General features: G+C 45.1%; 1 protein-coding gene across 5 annotated transcripts in view; it reads right to left on the reverse strand.

Moving 5' to 3' along the window:
* Positions 1 to 16,808, reverse strand: part of LOC101970259 (fer-1-like protein 4) — a 46,295-nt gene that overhangs the window by 11,467 nt on the left and 18,020 nt on the right. For 4 of the 5 annotated variants that reach the window (XM_078051677.1, XM_040274024.2, XM_040274023.2 and 1 more), the window contains 14 exons: positions 10,750 to 10,902; positions 9,606 to 9,759; positions 9,358 to 9,482; positions 8,722 to 8,856; positions 8,448 to 8,621; positions 7,805 to 7,921; positions 7,560 to 7,721; positions 3,320 to 3,518; positions 3,125 to 3,183; positions 2,907 to 3,038; positions 1,363 to 1,467; positions 1,221 to 1,265; positions 953 to 1,090; positions 739 to 855 (listed from right to left, as the gene is read on the reverse strand). In XM_078051677.1, the coding sequence (XP_077907803.1) occupies positions 739 to 855; positions 953 to 1,090; positions 1,221 to 1,265; positions 1,363 to 1,467; positions 2,907 to 3,038; positions 3,125 to 3,183; positions 3,320 to 3,518; positions 7,560 to 7,721; positions 7,805 to 7,921; positions 8,448 to 8,621; positions 8,722 to 8,856; positions 9,358 to 9,482; positions 9,606 to 9,759; positions 10,750 to 10,902 (1,815 nt within the window). Of the gene's footprint in view, positions 1 to 738; positions 856 to 952; positions 1,091 to 1,164; positions 1,266 to 1,362; positions 1,468 to 2,906; positions 3,039 to 3,124; positions 3,184 to 3,319; positions 3,519 to 7,559; positions 7,722 to 7,804; positions 7,922 to 8,447; positions 8,622 to 8,721; positions 8,857 to 9,357; positions 9,483 to 9,605; positions 9,760 to 10,749; positions 10,903 to 16,808 lie in introns of all 5 variants that reach the window. The other variant, XM_005329885.5, reaches the window with a different exon arrangement.

Genomic DNA, 16,808 nt, shown 5'->3' on the forward strand with positions numbered 1-16,808 from the left:
TTGCAGTGCTAGGGATGGAACCTAGGATCTCAGCACCCAGGTGAAGACTACCACAGACCACACCCCAACCCACAACCTTAGCATTCACTTCAAAGACTGTGTGTCTAGCATTTGTAGATGGACTACAAAAAGAATTTATCTCAGACCATCTGGTCTGCCAGTTGCTCAAAGCAGAAAGTCAAGGTGACTTCCAAGACCAAGTCAAAATCCTAGAGTCTTAGATGATGGTAGAATATCTCTTTGAATGCTTAGTCAGAACCCAAAACAGATAAAACTACAGCATCTGCTCTGGTGACAGGGAGTGAGGTGACACAGCAACCCACTCATTCCTTGTTACTCCCTGAGGATACCTTTCAGAAAAATTTAGGGGCCTGCTGACCTCTGCATGAAAACCACAGCAACACAAGTAGCTACAGGGTATTTGGTAATAACTATTCTGAAGCTCAAGATTCAGAGCTACACTCCCAGGCCATTGGACCAGAACTGGGAACCAGCGTCAGGAGCCCTACACTCTAAATTCTAGCTCTACAATAAACAAGTTTTGTAACCCTGGAGAGTCTCCTAATTTTGTGTCTAAGATTTCCTGTCTAAAAAATGAAGACATGTAAGGTGCAGTGGCACAGGCCTGTAATCCCAGCTGCTTGGGAGGCTGAGGCAGGAGGATTACAAATTCAAAGCCAGCCTCAGCAAAAGCGAGGCGCCAAGCAACTTTTCTCTGCTGGTGTTGGAGACACTCACCTTTACAACATACACTCTGACCAGGAGCTTGATGGGCCGATTCTGTGGGATGCCCCGGGAGATCTGGGGCTCAGCATATGGCACTGCCTCTGACTCAGGATAAATGAGAAAGGAGCCCTGGAGTGGAGAGAGACCGAGAAGGCCCTGGTAAGAAAGTTTTCTTCCTGAATCCCTGTCTGTGCTCCCTGGTCCCCCTTTCCTTCCCCAAACATGCCTTGAACTTGCCCACAAGATGTCCAGACCCTTCTTCCCCTGCATCTCCATCCTGGCCCCCTTGCCCTCGGTAGAGGGGAAACACATTCAGCCAGTCTTCAAAGTGGTGAAACTCCTCCTCCAGGGAGCTGGTGTAGATCTGAAAGGGGAGGGCCTCAGAGACAGCCTGGCAACCAGAACCCAGGGACTCCCCCCCGTCCCAACACCAGTCACCTTCAGGGTGGCGATTGCTCTTTTCTGAGATACAGAGCCTTTGACTTCAGCCTCACCCTGGTCCTTGGCCTCCCCCTCCACAGAAATGAGGTTGACCCCATCTGGAAACGGCAGAAGTGTCTCAGGTCAGGAATATCTGGTGGGGTAGGGGTGGGGGGAGGGACAGATGGAGCAAAAGCGAAAACCTCAATCACTTACCGGAATCCCCAGGCTCATCCATTTCATCCTCATCAAGACTGGGCTGAAATCAAAGTGCAATTCAGACTTTTCTCTACCCTCTTCACTCCTTAGTCTACTCCTTTTCTGGGATAGTAAGGGGGGAAACTTGGTTCAAGTTCCAGCTGTGTTAAGGCGCTTCATTTTGGGGGTGGCGGGTACCAGGGATTGAACTCAGGAGCACTCAACCACTGAGCCAACCCCCAGCCTTTTTTTTTTTTTGTATTTAGAGACAGGGTCTCACTGAGTTGCTTAGCACTTGGCACTTGGCTGAGGCTGGCTTTGAAGGCTTGATCCTCCTGCCTCAGCCTCCTGAGCCACTGGGATAACAGGTGTATGCCACTGTACCCGGAAAGACACTTCTTTTTCAAAACTTATAATTATTATCTACTCCTGCACTATCAACACAGTTACCAGCAGCCACATGGTGCTACTAAGCATATGAAATGTGGCTAGTGTAAGCTGAGATGTGCTGAAGTATAAAATACACAGCAGGTTTTAAAGACTTGCTACAACATGAGAATGTAAAATAGCTCATTTTAATTTTTTTTTCCAGTACCAGGGATTGAACAGGGGTGCTTAACTACTGAGACACATGCCCAATCCTTTTTATTTTTTATTTTGAGACAGAGTCACACTGAGTTACTTAGGACCTCCCTACGTTGCTGAGGCTGGCTCTGAACTTGCCATCCTCCTGCCTCAGCCTCCTGAGCCGCTGGGGTTACAGGTGTGTGCCACCATGCCCAGCTTCACCTGTTTCCTTTTACGAGGAAACACCTGTTTCCTTTTCCTGTTCCTTTATTTTAATGTGATAAGTATAAAAGTTAAGATTACATATATGTCAGATACTGGGGATATAGTTCAGTGGTAGAGTGCTTGCCTGGCATGCACGAGGCTCTGAGTTCAATCCTTAGTTCTGCAATAAATAAATACAAAACAAACAGGGCTGGGGGTGTAGCTCAGCAGTAGAGCTCCCTGGGTTCTATTCCCAGTACCTGGGGGGAAAATGATTATATATATATGACTTGCATTATATTTCTATTGGACAACAAAGCTCTAGATAATGAAGCTATAATAATCCCATCTTCTAAGATTGTGGTAAAGAAAAGATGACTGTAATAAGGAGCTCTAAAAAACTATAGAGCTCCATGTTTGCTAAAATCATTCCTTTTTTTTTTTTTTTTTTGGTGCTGGAGCTTGAAGCCAGGGCCTCACACATACTAGGCAAGTGTCCTCCAGTTTTTTTTTTTTTTTGGGGGGGTGGGTATTCATGGGGATTGAACTCAGGGGCACTGGACCACTGAGCCACATCCCCAGCCCTATTTTGTATTTTATTTACAGACGAGGTCTCACTGAGTTGCTTAGTGCCTTGCTTTGGCTGAGGCTGGCTTTGAACGTGCAATCCTCCTAGGTAAGTGTACCCCATTGCTCCATTGCCCAGGCTGGCCTTGAACCTTCAATCCTCCTGCCTCAGCCTCCCAAGTAGCTGCGACCCAGCTCCCACCCTGGGACCCTCCCTGTCCCACCTGCCCCTGGAGCTCCTGCAGTGAAGCGTAGTACTTGGACCACCAGTCGAGCTCTTCAGGATCCGGGATGTCCTCCTCCAGCTCCGGGCCTAGACTCAAGAGGCCTCCTAGGGGGAGCTTCTTCAGGGGAGCCTGAGGGAGAGAGGCCCCAGTCACTCCAACCCAGCACCATCCAAGCCCTGCCAGCCCCTTCTCCTCCCTTCTCCAGCTGCTATCACCTTCAGGAGCCGTGTGGATCTCCCAGAATCAGCCAAAAGGGAATCCAGGGCCTTCTGTCCTGAAAGCCAGGAAGTGGCACCACAGGAAGTCAGACAAGTAGAAGTCACATCAGTGCTCCATTGGAGGTCCCAGGGGCCATCTCTACCAGGAACCAGGGGGGTTCTCTCTCTCAGTCCTAGCAGAGGGCTCCTTACCTTGAAGTTCCTTGGGTACCAGGTCTCCCGCCTCCTCCTCCTCTCCCTCCTCCTCAGAGGGATCCTCATGACCCTGAAGTATGAACCGCAGCATGTGGGGAACAATGTGGGACCCCACAAGGACTGTGCGGCCAAAGGCCCGGCGCTCAATCACCAGGATGCTGAGAGGGGGCTGCAGGTAAGGCTGCTCTGGCAAGTCCTGGGGAAGGGAAAGAGGAACTGTGTCTCCAGAGAACTGGGAAAAGGGAAAAGCAGCCCAGAGGCAGGCAAGAAAGAAGCAGGTCCACACCTGACCCCCAGGCCCAGCTCTACCACAGCCCAACCACATCATCTCGGTTAAGTCACTGCTTTCTGACCCTGTGACCCATGTGAAAAGGCAACACAATCCTGGCTCAAAAGACTGTTGTAAACTGGGAGTAGTGGTCACTTCTGTGATCGCAGGCAAGATGATTGCAAGTTCAAGGCCAGACTGGGCAACTTAGAGAAACCCTGTCTCAAAATATAATAAAAAGGGCCAGACATGGTGGTGCACACCTGTAATTCCAGTGGCTCCAAAGACTAAAGTAGGAGGATCACAAGTTCAAAGCCAGCCTCAGCAAAATTAGTGAGGCCCTAAGCAACTCAGCGAGACCCTGTCTCCAATAAAATTCCAAAAAGGACTGGGGGTGTGGCTCAGTGGTTAAGTGCCCTTGGGTTCAATCCCTGGCACAAAAAAAAAAAAAAAAAGGAGAGAGAAAAAAAGAAAAAAATGTATATATACATATATGTATAGTAAAAAAGGGCTGGGGAATAGAGTGCTTGCCTAATGTGCAGAATCCTAAATCCAATCACAGTATCACAAAAGAAAGAAAAGAAAAGAAAAAGACTATTTGGGCTGGGGATGTGGCTCAAGCGGTAGCGCACTCGCCTGGCATGCGTAGGGCCCGGGTTCAATCCTCAGCACCACATACCAACAAAGATGTTGTGTCTGCCAAAAACTGAAAAATAAATATTAAAATTCTCTCTCTCTCTCTCTCTCTCTCTCTCTCTCTAAAAAAAAAAAAGAAAAAGACTATTGTAAATATCACATGACATAATAGATATAAAAATACTTTCTGATAACACTACAAAGTGCTATTAGAAATACAGGGTTGTTGGGCTGGGCCTGTGGCTCAGTGGTAGAGCACCCCCTAGCTCAGGCGGGACCCGGGTTCGATCCTCAGCACCACATAAAAATAAAGGCATTGTGTTGTGTCCATCTACACCTAAAAAGTAAATAAATATTTTAAATAAAAGAAATACAGGGTTGCTGTTGTTATTCTTATGTAAAGTACCAGTGCTTAATTTGCTAATATAGATTGAGAACCATTAAATCAAATATGGCCTTTAACCCAGTAATTCTATATCTATCATTGGATCCTAAGGGAGAAAAAGACGCTAATTACAGTACTGGATGTCTGACTTTATTTTTTACATATATGACAATTATAGCACAAAGAAAAGATGAAAGAATGGAGCTCCACTGGAAAAAAATTCTATATTTTACTGGAATTAAATTATTAATCTGAAATAGATTGTGAAAAATCAATATGTACATTGTTGCCTCTAGAGCAACTACTAAATAAAAATCAATAAAGCAATTAAAGCAGTATACAAAGGAATATCTACTTAATGCAAGAAGGCAGTAAAGAAGCCCCCAAAACACAAAGCATAGAAAACAAATTACAAAATAGTGGATGTAAGTAAATCGTACCAATAACAATAATAATGTTATTATATTAAACATGCCAATAAAAAATATAGAACTTGACAACTGAATGGGAAAAAAAAGATGCAACTCCATGCTAAGAGATACTCTCGAGATTCAGACACATGTAGGTTGAAAGTGAAAAAATGGACAAAGATAAATCATGCAAACAGCAACCATAGACACCTGGAGTTGCTATATTATCAGAGAAAATATACCTTAAGACAAAAGTTTTTACTAGAGACAAAGAGGCTTGTTTTACAATGGTGTATGTTAATTAGAATATATCACAATTATAATCACATATGCACCTAACAACAGAACTTTAAAACACAATAAGTAAAAAGTGACAGATGGATCAGGGATGTAGCTCAGTGGTAGAGCACTCGTCTAGCATATGTAGTGTTCTAGGTTTGATCCTCAGCAAACAAACAACAACAACAACAACAAAAAGGTAAAATTGAAGGGAGAAATAGACAATCCAACAATAGTAGTCAGAGACTTCAATACCCTATTCTCAATAATGGATATAACAATTAGACAGAAAGCTATCAAGAGGTTCTTTTTTTTTTTTTTTTTTTTTGGTATTAGGGATTGAACTCAGGGGCACTTGACCACTGAGCACATCCCCAGCCCTATTTTGTATTTTATTTAGAGACAGGGCTCACTGTGTTGCTTAGTGCTTCACTTTTGCTGAGGCTGGCCTTGAACTCACAATCCTCCTGTCTCAGCCTCCTGAGGCACTTTGGATTACAGGTGTGCACCACAGGTGTGCACTTCCATGCCTGGTCAAGAGGTTCTAATAACATTATCAAGTAAAACTCAACACAACTGATATCTACAGAATACCACGCAACAACAGAAAAATGCACATCTTCTCAAGTGCATAGTGGAAAGAGGAATGTGTGTTTCCCAGTTTGTACCATGAAGTATGAAATGAGAGGAAACACCTTGCTGTGGTCTGAAGGTATGTGTTTCTCCAAAATTCATACATTCAATCTTAACCAAACTAATGGCATTAAGGTAGGGCCTTCGGGAGATATTAGGTCATGGGGGCAGAGTCTTCCTGAATGGGATTAGGACCCTTATGAAAAAGTCCTGAGGGAGTCCCTTCCTATTTTTGCCATCCCACCATGACACTACACACTGAAGGTGCTATTTATGAAGAGCAGGCTCTCTTTAGACACCAAATCTGCTGGTGCCTTGACCTTGGACTTCTCAGTCTCTAAAACGGTTTTGTTTTTGGCTCTGAGGATTAAACCCAGGGGTGCTGAACCAACCCACTGAGCCACATCCCAGCCCTTTCTGCTTTCTATTTTCACATAGGGTCTCAATAAGTTGCTTAGGGCCTCACTAAATTGCTGAGGCTGTCCTCTAACTTGGGATTCTCATCCCTTAGCCTCCCGAGTCACTGGGATTACAGGTATGTGCTACCTTGCCTGATCAGCCTCTAGAACAGTGACAAATTTTTCTTGTTTATTAATTATTTAGTCTAAAGTATACGGGAGTGCAGCCAAAATGGCTGAGCCACATCCCCAGCTTTATTTTGTGTTTTATTTAGAGACAGGGCCTCATTGAGTTGCTTAGCAAGCAATCGCTGTTGCCGAGACTAGCTTTGAACTCACAATCCTCCTGCCTCATCCTCTGAGCCGCTGTAATTGGGTGGCCTGTCCCTGCCACCCAACGTGCACCCAGTGCTCAGGGGCTCGACCAGGGGTGTCAGATCCTGGGGCTCCACATCACTGGAGCCTCTTTTGCTTTTGTACCCATTTTACACATAGAAAAACTGAAGCTCAGGAGGTAAAACAAGTGATTTGGTAAGATCTTAAGTGGCACTGTCAGAATTTGACTCCAAAACCCATAGAATGGTAATGGCATATTATACAATGTGTTTTTCTTCTCAGCCCTGTTTGTCCACTCATTCAAAAGAGCCAAGAGAGCAGCAGATTAATCCAGAGATCAGCAAACCACAGCCCATAGACCAAGTCTGGCCCACTGCCAGTTTTTATAAAATTTCCTCAGAACACAGTCAAACTGATTCATTTGCATGTTATCTACGGTTGTTTTCATGCAGCAATGGCAGAGTTGACTGGTTGCAGCTGAGACTGATGGCCCACAAAGGCTAAAATAGTTATCTGGCCCTTTATAGAGAACTTGCTGAGCCAGGTACCATGGCACATGCCTGCAATCCCAGAGACTTGGGAGGCTAAGGCAGGAAGATTATAAATTTGAGGCCGGCCTGGGTGATTTAGGGAGACCCTGTCTCAAAAAATGAAAAGGGGCTGGGAATGTAGCTCAGCAATAAAGCTCCTGGGGGTTCAATTCAGTCCTCAAGAATACACACACACTCTCTCTCTCTCTCTCTCTCTCACACACACACACACACACACACACACACACACACACACACGTAAGTCTTCTGTTTGGATCTAAGATAACCAGGTGGAAATTCACCGCCCACTGCCCTCTTTCACTTCTCTGCCCCAAATTCCTTGTCCCCAGCCCACGGCTCACCACTGTCAGATGTGTGACAAGCTCAGTGAAATTGGGGTTCTCACGGTAGCTGGCCAGGACCTCAGATTCCACACGTCGCCCAGCCACTTCCAGCACGACCTGGGGCTGCTCCACCTCAAACAGGTGCACACGACCGAGGCCCCTGAGACCCCAGAATAGCACCTAGGGTCAGGAAGTGGGAGAGTGAGCACTGACAAGAGGACGCCCATGTGAGGCGGGCAGCAAGACGTTGTGCCTGGTGCTACCTCAACACGGAACTCCCTGAGCACTGGGCGCACGTTGGGTGGCAGGGACAGGCGTCCGGAAAGGGGCTCCACCAGGGGTGTCAGATCCCGGGGCTCCACATCACTGGGCACTGAGGGCTGCAGAGGAAAAGAGGTCAGAGGTCAAAGAGGAATCAGGCCAAAGGAGAGAAAGCCTGGGCTTGGGGAGGGGAGGCCGAGAGCCCCTGGTGCAGTGCAGTGCCCAGGAGCCAGCAAGGCTGGGAGAGGGAGTGGCTCTTGGAAAGCAGCGTATATAGGGGGCAGGTGGGTAGGACGGGATGGCACCAGAAGACCACAGCCAGGGCGCTCTGGGGTTGAAGGCCTGGCGAGGTGAACCCACAGTACGAGCACTCGTGATGTTCCCAATGGGTGACCCCACGACAGACCTCCAGCCTGTATTCTCTGGAGGATATTCTCAGGGGCACTCAGTGAGCCACATCCCTAGCTCTTTTTATATTTTATTTAGAGAGACCTTGCTAAGTTGCTGAGGCTGGCTTTGAACTCGTGATCTCTTGCCTTAGCCTCCCCATCCGCTGGGATTATACCCATGTTTTATATCCCCTGGGGCTCGATGAATAACAAGATAGGCCCACAGCCTGTGCCAGGTGGGCCTCCGTACTCTGACCTCAAGTCCGCCATGGTAGTCCAGTTCAATGAGTTCAAAGGTGGCAATGAGCTCTCCAGCTGCCCGGGGTCCCTTCCTCAAGGGGAAGAACTGCAGCTCAGGGTGCTGGTATGGCTCCTCCACCAGCTTTACCCTGGGGGCAGCCAGTGCCCTGCCCAGGAACACTGGGGGACCCTGGGTGAGGGGCAGGGTGATAAAAACAAAAGATGCTCAGACGAGGGACATCAAGAAGCAGGGGCAGACAGGAGCCCAGGTGGGGGCCGCATGCACTCACAAGCTTATTGTGATCAAAGACACTGACGACCACTAACGGAGGCTCCTCCTGCAAGTGCTCCCGCCTCCCGTCCACGATCAGCTGGTCAAATACCAAGAGTTCATCCCACAGGGGGCTCAGCGTCTGCTCCAGAACCTTGGGGGCCATGGAGAGAAGGGGGCAGTGGCAGGTGTCAGCAGGCAGCTCCCCACATGTGTGCCAGGTGGGCATTCCTGCTCTAAAATGGTACTTTCTATTTTTGTGCTTCAGCCTGTATTCTCTGGAGGGTATTCTCAGGGGTACTTAACCACTGAGCCACAATCCCTAGCTCTTTTTATTTATTTATTTATTTAATATTTCATGAAAGAATCGGGATAGATGAAGACCAACATCCTCCACTGGGGTCGGGCTGCCCCTCCCAGCCCTGGCTTTCCCTGCTGTAATCTGCTACCTTCAGAACCTATCTTAAAGTTCACCCCAGGAAATGACTCCTTTCCCCTGAGACCTCGGGTTCTCCACCACCAGCTACAACAGCGTGGTCCTATCCACTGTTCTGCCCTGAAAAGTGGGCAGAGACTTAGGGCCATAGGGAAAAGCACAGTCCCACTCCACCTTGTGCCCCAAGATCCTCCAGCCATACCCCAGCCTGGCCCTTACCCGTGTGGTCTGGCACTGGGTAGAGATGAGGACTCTAGCAAAGGGGTCAGAGAGGCCACTGTCATCTGCTGCCAACACGCCTCGGGCCTGGTATAGGTGAGCACGGAGCTGGAAGTAGCTGAAGTCTGGGGTGTGGGAAAGGAAGGTGCCATGCCCATTCAGGCGACCCCTCCCATGACTCATGAGCTCCCACCTTGGGCAAATAATGAGGTGAGCCCTGTGCCTGCCCCGCCCAGCCTTGCACTCACCATCCCGGTACAGGCTGTGGGGCAACCCCACGGAGGGCTCAGGCAGCAGGTCTGGGGGCAGCTCGGAGGTGCAGGCCTTGGCTTGCTTGCCCAGCCCCAGCCACAGGAAGAGCTCCAGCTTGGCACAGACCTCCCCAGGGCCTGCCCCTGGTGCCTGTGTGGGAAGGAGGCATGTTGGAGCCTCAGAGGCCTTCTCTTCTTACCCCAGCTAGGCCCAACAATCCTGTGGCTCCAAGGCACACCCTGCTCTTTCAGTCAAACTGTGCCCAAGTTCCACACTGGCTTCTCCCCATCCTCTGGGTTTTAGATTCAAGGTTGTTTCCGTAGAGATGTCCCTGGCCATCTTATCTGAGCAGGTTTTCCCCACCCCCTTGGTCTCTGTAACATCTTTCTTGGCAATTCCTACAGGTTGTGACTATTCTTCTTACTCATTTATAGATGTATGGTCTCCCTTACGAAACCCCACCCTCCAAAAAGATGAGGAACATGGCAAGGGCTGCATCCCCAGGGCTACAACAGAGTCTGGAACAGAGGAGGACTTCAGTCCAAAAAACAGTTCCTGTTGCCTCCACTTTTGCACTCCACTTCATGCCCTGCACCCCATACCCTGTCCCTACACCTCCTAGCTAATGCTGTCACTTCCCCAAAACTCCAGCCCCAAAGCTACACTCTGACCTCTGCTCTCCGTCTTTTGTTCCCTCCATCCTCAATATATTCCCTGTCCCCAGTTCCAAGAGTCACAACAATTCACTATTAGAGATCCCTTTTGATATCTTGTCTAGGGATGCCTCATTTAGAAATGTTTTGCCTGAATATCAATTACCCTTATAAAAGACTGACTAATCTCTCTCTCTCTCTCTCTCTCTCTCTCTCTCTCTCTCTCTCTCTCTCTCTCTCATCACTCTGCCATGTATCAGAGCCTGGTCAGCAAAAGAGCCAGTGCAGGCCAAGGGCTAACAACTTTGCTGTTTATTTCATTTCTAAGCTGACCTGGGCAAAGCTATGATCTCCTTTTGGCTTTTGGGGCAAATGAAAAGAGGTCAGGGTCCTCTGGCTGGGAACCACAGGCCTCCACTCTTGAGGCCCCACCTTCCCTGAGCCACACCCCACTCTCCCCAGCACCCTCACCCCGGGGCCCCCTCACTGTGAGCAGCAGACTCTGGATCTTCCCACAGTCCCGGCCTCGCTCCTCCTCCACCACAGAGAACAGCACATCCTGGGCAGGGATCCGGGCACAGGCCACACGGCGGCGCCCACTGAGCATCCAGACCAGCACATCAGGGAGGGGCGGCTGTGGCTGCCATTGGAGAACAGGGTCATCCAGGCATCTGCAGCTGAGACCACCTGCTCCCACAGCTTGGGCTAGACAGACAAACCAAATATCCATCCCAGCCCTGACCTCCCCTGAACCCCAGATCCATGTGGCCATGTGCCCCTGACGTCTCCTCTCAGATGCCTCATAGAACACCTGAGACTCAAAGTTCAACCTCAGTTCTTCTTTTTAAATTGTAATAAAGTTACATATAACAAAAAAAAAATATATCACCAAAAGCATTTTAAGTGTAAGGTCAGTGGCATTCACACTGCTGTGCAGCCACCACTGCCATCCATCTCTAGAACTCTTTTTTTTTTTATTTTGGCGGGGGATGGGGGGTATCAGGAATTGAACTCAGAGTCACTCGGCCACTGAGCCACATCCCCAGTCCTATTTTGTATTTTATTTACAGATAGGGTCTCACTGAGTTGCTTAGAGCCTCGCCATTGCTGAGGCTGGCTTTGAAGTCTTGATCCTCCTGCCTCAGCCTCCTGAGCTTCTGGGATCACAGGCGTGCGCCACCGCACCTTGCAAAACAGAACTCTGTTCCCACTAAACACTAACTCTTCCTTCCCCCACTTCATCCAGGCCCCAGCTACCACCCTTCTACTTTCTGTATCTATGAATTGGACTATTCCACGTGCTTTGTACGAGTGGATTCCTCAGCATTTGGTCCTTTTGTGCCTGACTTATCTCACTTAGAACAATGACCTAAAGGTTCAACCATGTTGGAGCATGTGTCAATCTGATATCTTTACCTTTCCCTCCTCCTGAGTTTGATCCTTACCCAGTTTCCCCACCAGATGTCCATTTGCATCAGTTAAATACTGATGCAGATGTCAGTTTTCTCTAACATCCAATCACCAAGTCCGACCATTGTCCCCCTTCTCTCCTGTCCTTATCATCCTACTTCAAGACCATCCACAGTCAATGGCAACAGTTCCTACTAAGTCTTCCTGCTTTCAGTGTTTCCTCCCAACCCATTTTCTACTATGAAAAACCATTTTCCCCTTCCTCTGGGTTTTAGTCAGTGTTGTTTCTGCAGAGAACTCCTGCCTGGAGGTTCTCCCCCTCCCTCTTAGCCTCTGGAACATCTTTCATGGCAATTCCTATAGGTCACAACCAATTTTCTTATTCATTTACAGATGTATAATTCCTCTCTTACTAAAACACAAGCCCCAAAAGGTGAAGAACATCAGAAGGGCTGGATCCCCTTGGCTTAATACAGAGCATGGAACATAGTAGAACTTCAAATATCACAAAAAATGCTAGAACTGCTTGATAGGAAGCCCAAACCTGACTCTCTCCCTCCCCTATTCAAAGCCATCATCCCACAATTCCATTTTGAGTAATATCACGAGCTAGAAATTAAGATCTTCCTCTCACTAAAAACAGTGAAAGTGTCTGAGTAAAATATTTATAAATATTTTATTAAAAGTCCCCAATGATCAGACAAACCTCTACATGAAAGTGGGAACGCAAGGAGGTTAGCAGAGAATTTAAGCCATTTTTGCTACAAGGGTATTGGCCAAACCTGGCAAACCTGAGCTTCTCATGACCTGACGGTGAGAAAAAGTAAAATAAAATAATAAAATAAAATAAAATCTCAGATCTCACTCAGGACAAGAGTCTAATAGGAGATCTCTCCCATCTCTGGAATCCAGGATCCCCACCACCACCAAAAAACAAAAACAATCAAACAAAACATGTGCCTTCGGGATAAAAAGTAACCCATAAATAAACTTGGCCACTTTTCATTACCCAGGATCTATAGGAAAAGTTGCCTGGTTGAGTGAAGTGATGAAATTGTTCCCAAAAAGAAAAACCACAAGCTGACTTTTTACTGTGTCTAGGTGCTGCTGGATATCAAGGTTTAGGTTAAAGTTATCTAAATCAGAAGCAAAGTCAAATGCTTTCCAGAAAAAAAAAATGAACCTTTATTCCAAGACTCAAAGAATTCCTACAAATGATATTTTAAGGGAACACCATTATCTGGATAGGAGTGGATGGTCTTGAAGTAGGATGGTAAGGACAGGAGAGAAGGGGGACAATGGTCGGACTTGGTGATTGGATGTTAGAGAAAACTGACATCTGCATCAGTATTTAACTGATGCAAATGGACATCTGGTGGGGAAACTGGGTAAGGATCAAACTCAGAAGCAGGGAAAGGTAAAGACATCAGACTGACAGATTTAGCAAATCCTAGTCAAAAGCCAGTAAGCCAGAAGGAAACAGAAACAGAGAGTAATACCAGACCCACCCCCTACAAAACAACAATAACACCTAAAAAACTATTATTGGAAGCATTATAAAAACAACTGTGCTTGTTTTACTAAATAAAACAAAAGACAAACTTAACTGAGAATAAGAAACTGTAAAAAATAATATAGAAGATGTGAAAAAATAGGATTTACAGAAATGAAAAGTGGAATGATTGAAATAATAAAAATCAATAGAGGTACTTACATAGTCTTCTAATGTTGAATTAAGAAACCAAACAACCCAATGGGAAGAAGAATTTTTTTCAACAAATGGCTCTGGAAGATCTGAATGTCTATATTTTTTAAATAGAATTTTGACCTTTATCTTACTTGAACACAAAAAATAGTTTGAGAACAGAGAGCTAAACTTAAAATCTAAAACATAGGCTTTTAGAGAAAAGCAGAGGAGGACACCATTGTAGATTAGAAGTAGACAAAGGTGCCTTACACATGCATCAGGAGGATGACAAAAAGAAAAATTAGATAAATCATACTTCATGCAAACTTTAAAATTTGGTCACCAAAAAACACCATTAAGAAAATGAATCATAGGCTGGGGTTGTGGCTCAGCGGTAGAGCGCTCACCTGGCATGTGTGGGGGGCTGGGTTTGATCCTCAGCAACACATAAAAATAAAAAATAAAGGTATTGTGTCCAACTCCAACTAAAACAAAGTATTTTTAAATAAAGGAAAGAAAATGAATCAGGGAGTCATATCAAGGATATGTTGGGGGATTTTTTGTTTTGGGTTTTTTGTTGTTGTTGTTGTTGCTATTGTTTGGTGCCAGGGATTGAACCCAGAGATGCTCAACCACTGAGCTATATTCCAGCCGATTTTTTAATATTTTATTTTGAGACAGGGTTTTGCTAAGTTGCTTAGGACTTTGCTAAGTTGCTTAGGACTTTGCTAAGTTGCTGAGGCTGGCTTTGAACTTGTGGTCCTCCTGCCTCATGATATGTTTTTAAACTATACAATTCGATAATTTAAAACCAAACAGTTCAATTTTGAAGACTGGAAAAGCCATGAAAACCCCTTCATAAAAATATATGAATGGCAAATGGTCACATGAAAATGTTCAACATCACTGAGTGCTAGGAAAGTACAAATTAAAACTGCAATGAGTTGCCATCATACACCCATCAAAATTCAAAATTTAAAAAAAAAAGGGCACTGTTTTTTATTTTATCTATTTTTTTTAAAGAGAGAGTGAGAGAGGATAGAGAGGGAGAGAATTTTTAATATTTATTTTTTAGTTCTCGGCGGACACAACATCTTTTGTTTGTATGTGGTGCTGAGGATCGAACCCGGGCCGCACGCATGCCAGGCAAGCGCGCTACCGCTTGAGCCACATCCCCAGCCCTTATTTTATCTATTTATTTATCTATTTTTGTACTGCTAGGGATGAAACCCAGGGCCTTATGCATGCTAGGCAAGTGCTCTACCACTGAGCAAAATCTCCAGGCCCAAAATATCTGAAATTAAAAAGACTGGGTTGGGGTTATAGCTCAGTGGTAGAGCACTTGCCTTGCATGTGTGAGGCACTGGGTTCGATCCTCACCACCACATAAAATAAATAAATAAAATAAAGGTATTGTGTCATGAACAACTAAAAATAAAAATTAAAAAAGTGCAATATTAAAAAAAAAAAAGACTAATAACACCAAAAGTTGGAGAGAAAACAAAGCAACTGGAACTTTCTTATTTTGTTGGTAGGTGTGTAAAAAGGAGCAATTACTTCAAAAAATGATCTGGCAGTTTTTAAAAATTAAACATGTAGGGCTGGGGATGTGGCTCAAGTGGTAGCGCGCTTGCCTGGCATGCATGCAGCCTGGGGTTCGATCCTCAGCACCACATACAAACAAAGATGTTGAGTCCCCCGAAAACTAAAAAATAAATATTAAAATTCTCTCTCTTTCTCTCTCTAAAAATAATTAAACATGTAGACATCCTATAACTGAGAAATTCTACTTCTTGGTATTTACCCAAGAGAAACCAATGTATGTACTCTTAAAAAGACTTATGTAAGGGGCTGGAGACGTGGCTCAGCGGTAGTGCGCTCGCCTGGCATGCGTGCGACCCGGGTCCTCAGCGCCACATACCAACAAAGATGTTGTGTCTGCCGAGAACTAAAAATAAAATATTAAAATTCTCTCTCTATATATACCTCTCTCTTAAAAAAAAAAAAAAAAAAATCAGGCTGGAGATGTGGCTCAAGCGGTAGTGCGCTTGCCTGGCATGCGTGCGTGCGCCCGGGTTCGGTCCTCAGCACCACATACCAACAAAATGTTGTGTCCGCCGACAATTAAAAATAAATATTTTTTTTCTTTTTTTTTTTTTTAAAGAGAGAGTGAGAGAGGGAGAGAGAGAGAGAGAGAGAATTTTAATATTTATTTTTTAGTTCTCGGCAGACACAACATCTTTGTTGGTATGTGGTGCTGAGGATCGAACCCCGGCCGCACACATGCCAGGCAAGCGCGCAACCACTTGAGCCACATCCCCAGCCCCTTAAAAATAAATATTAAAAAATTTTCTCTCTCTCTTAAAAAAAAAAAAAAAAAAAAAGACTTATGCAAGATGTTCATGGAAGCTTTCTTCATAATAGCCTAAAACATGAAACAATCCAGGTATCCATCCACATGAAGATGAATAAACAAACTAACATATACTCAAGCAATTAAAAATTACTCAACAATAAAAAGAAATAAAACTGACATCTGCAACAATGTGGATGAATCACAAACAAAAACATTGTTCTGAGTTTTAAAAAAGCCCTTCCTGGGCTGGGGTTGTGGCTCAGTGGTAGGGCACTTGCCTCACATGTGTGAGGCACTGGGTTTGATCATCATAAAAAATAAATAAACAAAATGATCATCAGCACCACATAAATAAATAAGTAAAATAAAGTAAAAAAAAAAAGCCTTTCACTATGAAGAATATAGTCTATCCTCATTATCCACAGATTCTGTATTTGCAAATTCCTTACTTGCTAATATTTATAAGCCCCAAATTTATTGTCCTGGCATTTTTTATAGGCACATGTGTATTTTTTTGGCAGAGAGACAAAAAAATTGAGCCACCCTGCAGTGGAATAAGGCCATTCTCTATCTTCATGACCTGCACTACTGCAAATAAGTGTCTTTCTTATAGTCTACTGAGTGCTATGATCTTTGCATTTTTGTGCTTTTTGTCAGCGCTTTCACTATTTAAAATGATCCCCAGGTGTAGTGCTGAAGTGCTGGCTAGTCTTGCTAAGCACAAGAACATATACTTAGAAAGTACAGACGTATTTTAGAAAACCTTCATTCAGGCCTGAATGATAGTGCTGTTAGCCTGGAGTTCAATGTTAACAAATCAACAATATTTATTAAATAACCCAGGGTCTTGTACATGTGAAGCAAGCACTCTACCAACTGAGCTATATCCCCAGCACCGCTATACCTTGATTCTTGATAGGCATTTGTTTTACAAAGTTCTATATATTCACCAAAATTCAGCAAACGTTTGGGTAAGATTTATACATTTCATTGCATGTGTGGTGTGAAAGAAAAATGCTAAATTTTTTTTAAAAATCGGTGGAGGAGTCCACTACCAGGTTTCTTTAAACAGACATAAAACAAGGTTATGTAA

Source organism: Ictidomys tridecemlineatus, chromosome 5, assembly GCF_052094955.1.
Source record: "Ictidomys tridecemlineatus isolate mIctTri1 chromosome 5, mIctTri1.hap1, whole genome shotgun sequence".
NCBI classification, from domain to species: Eukaryota; Metazoa; Chordata; class Mammalia; order Rodentia; family Sciuridae; genus Ictidomys; species Ictidomys tridecemlineatus.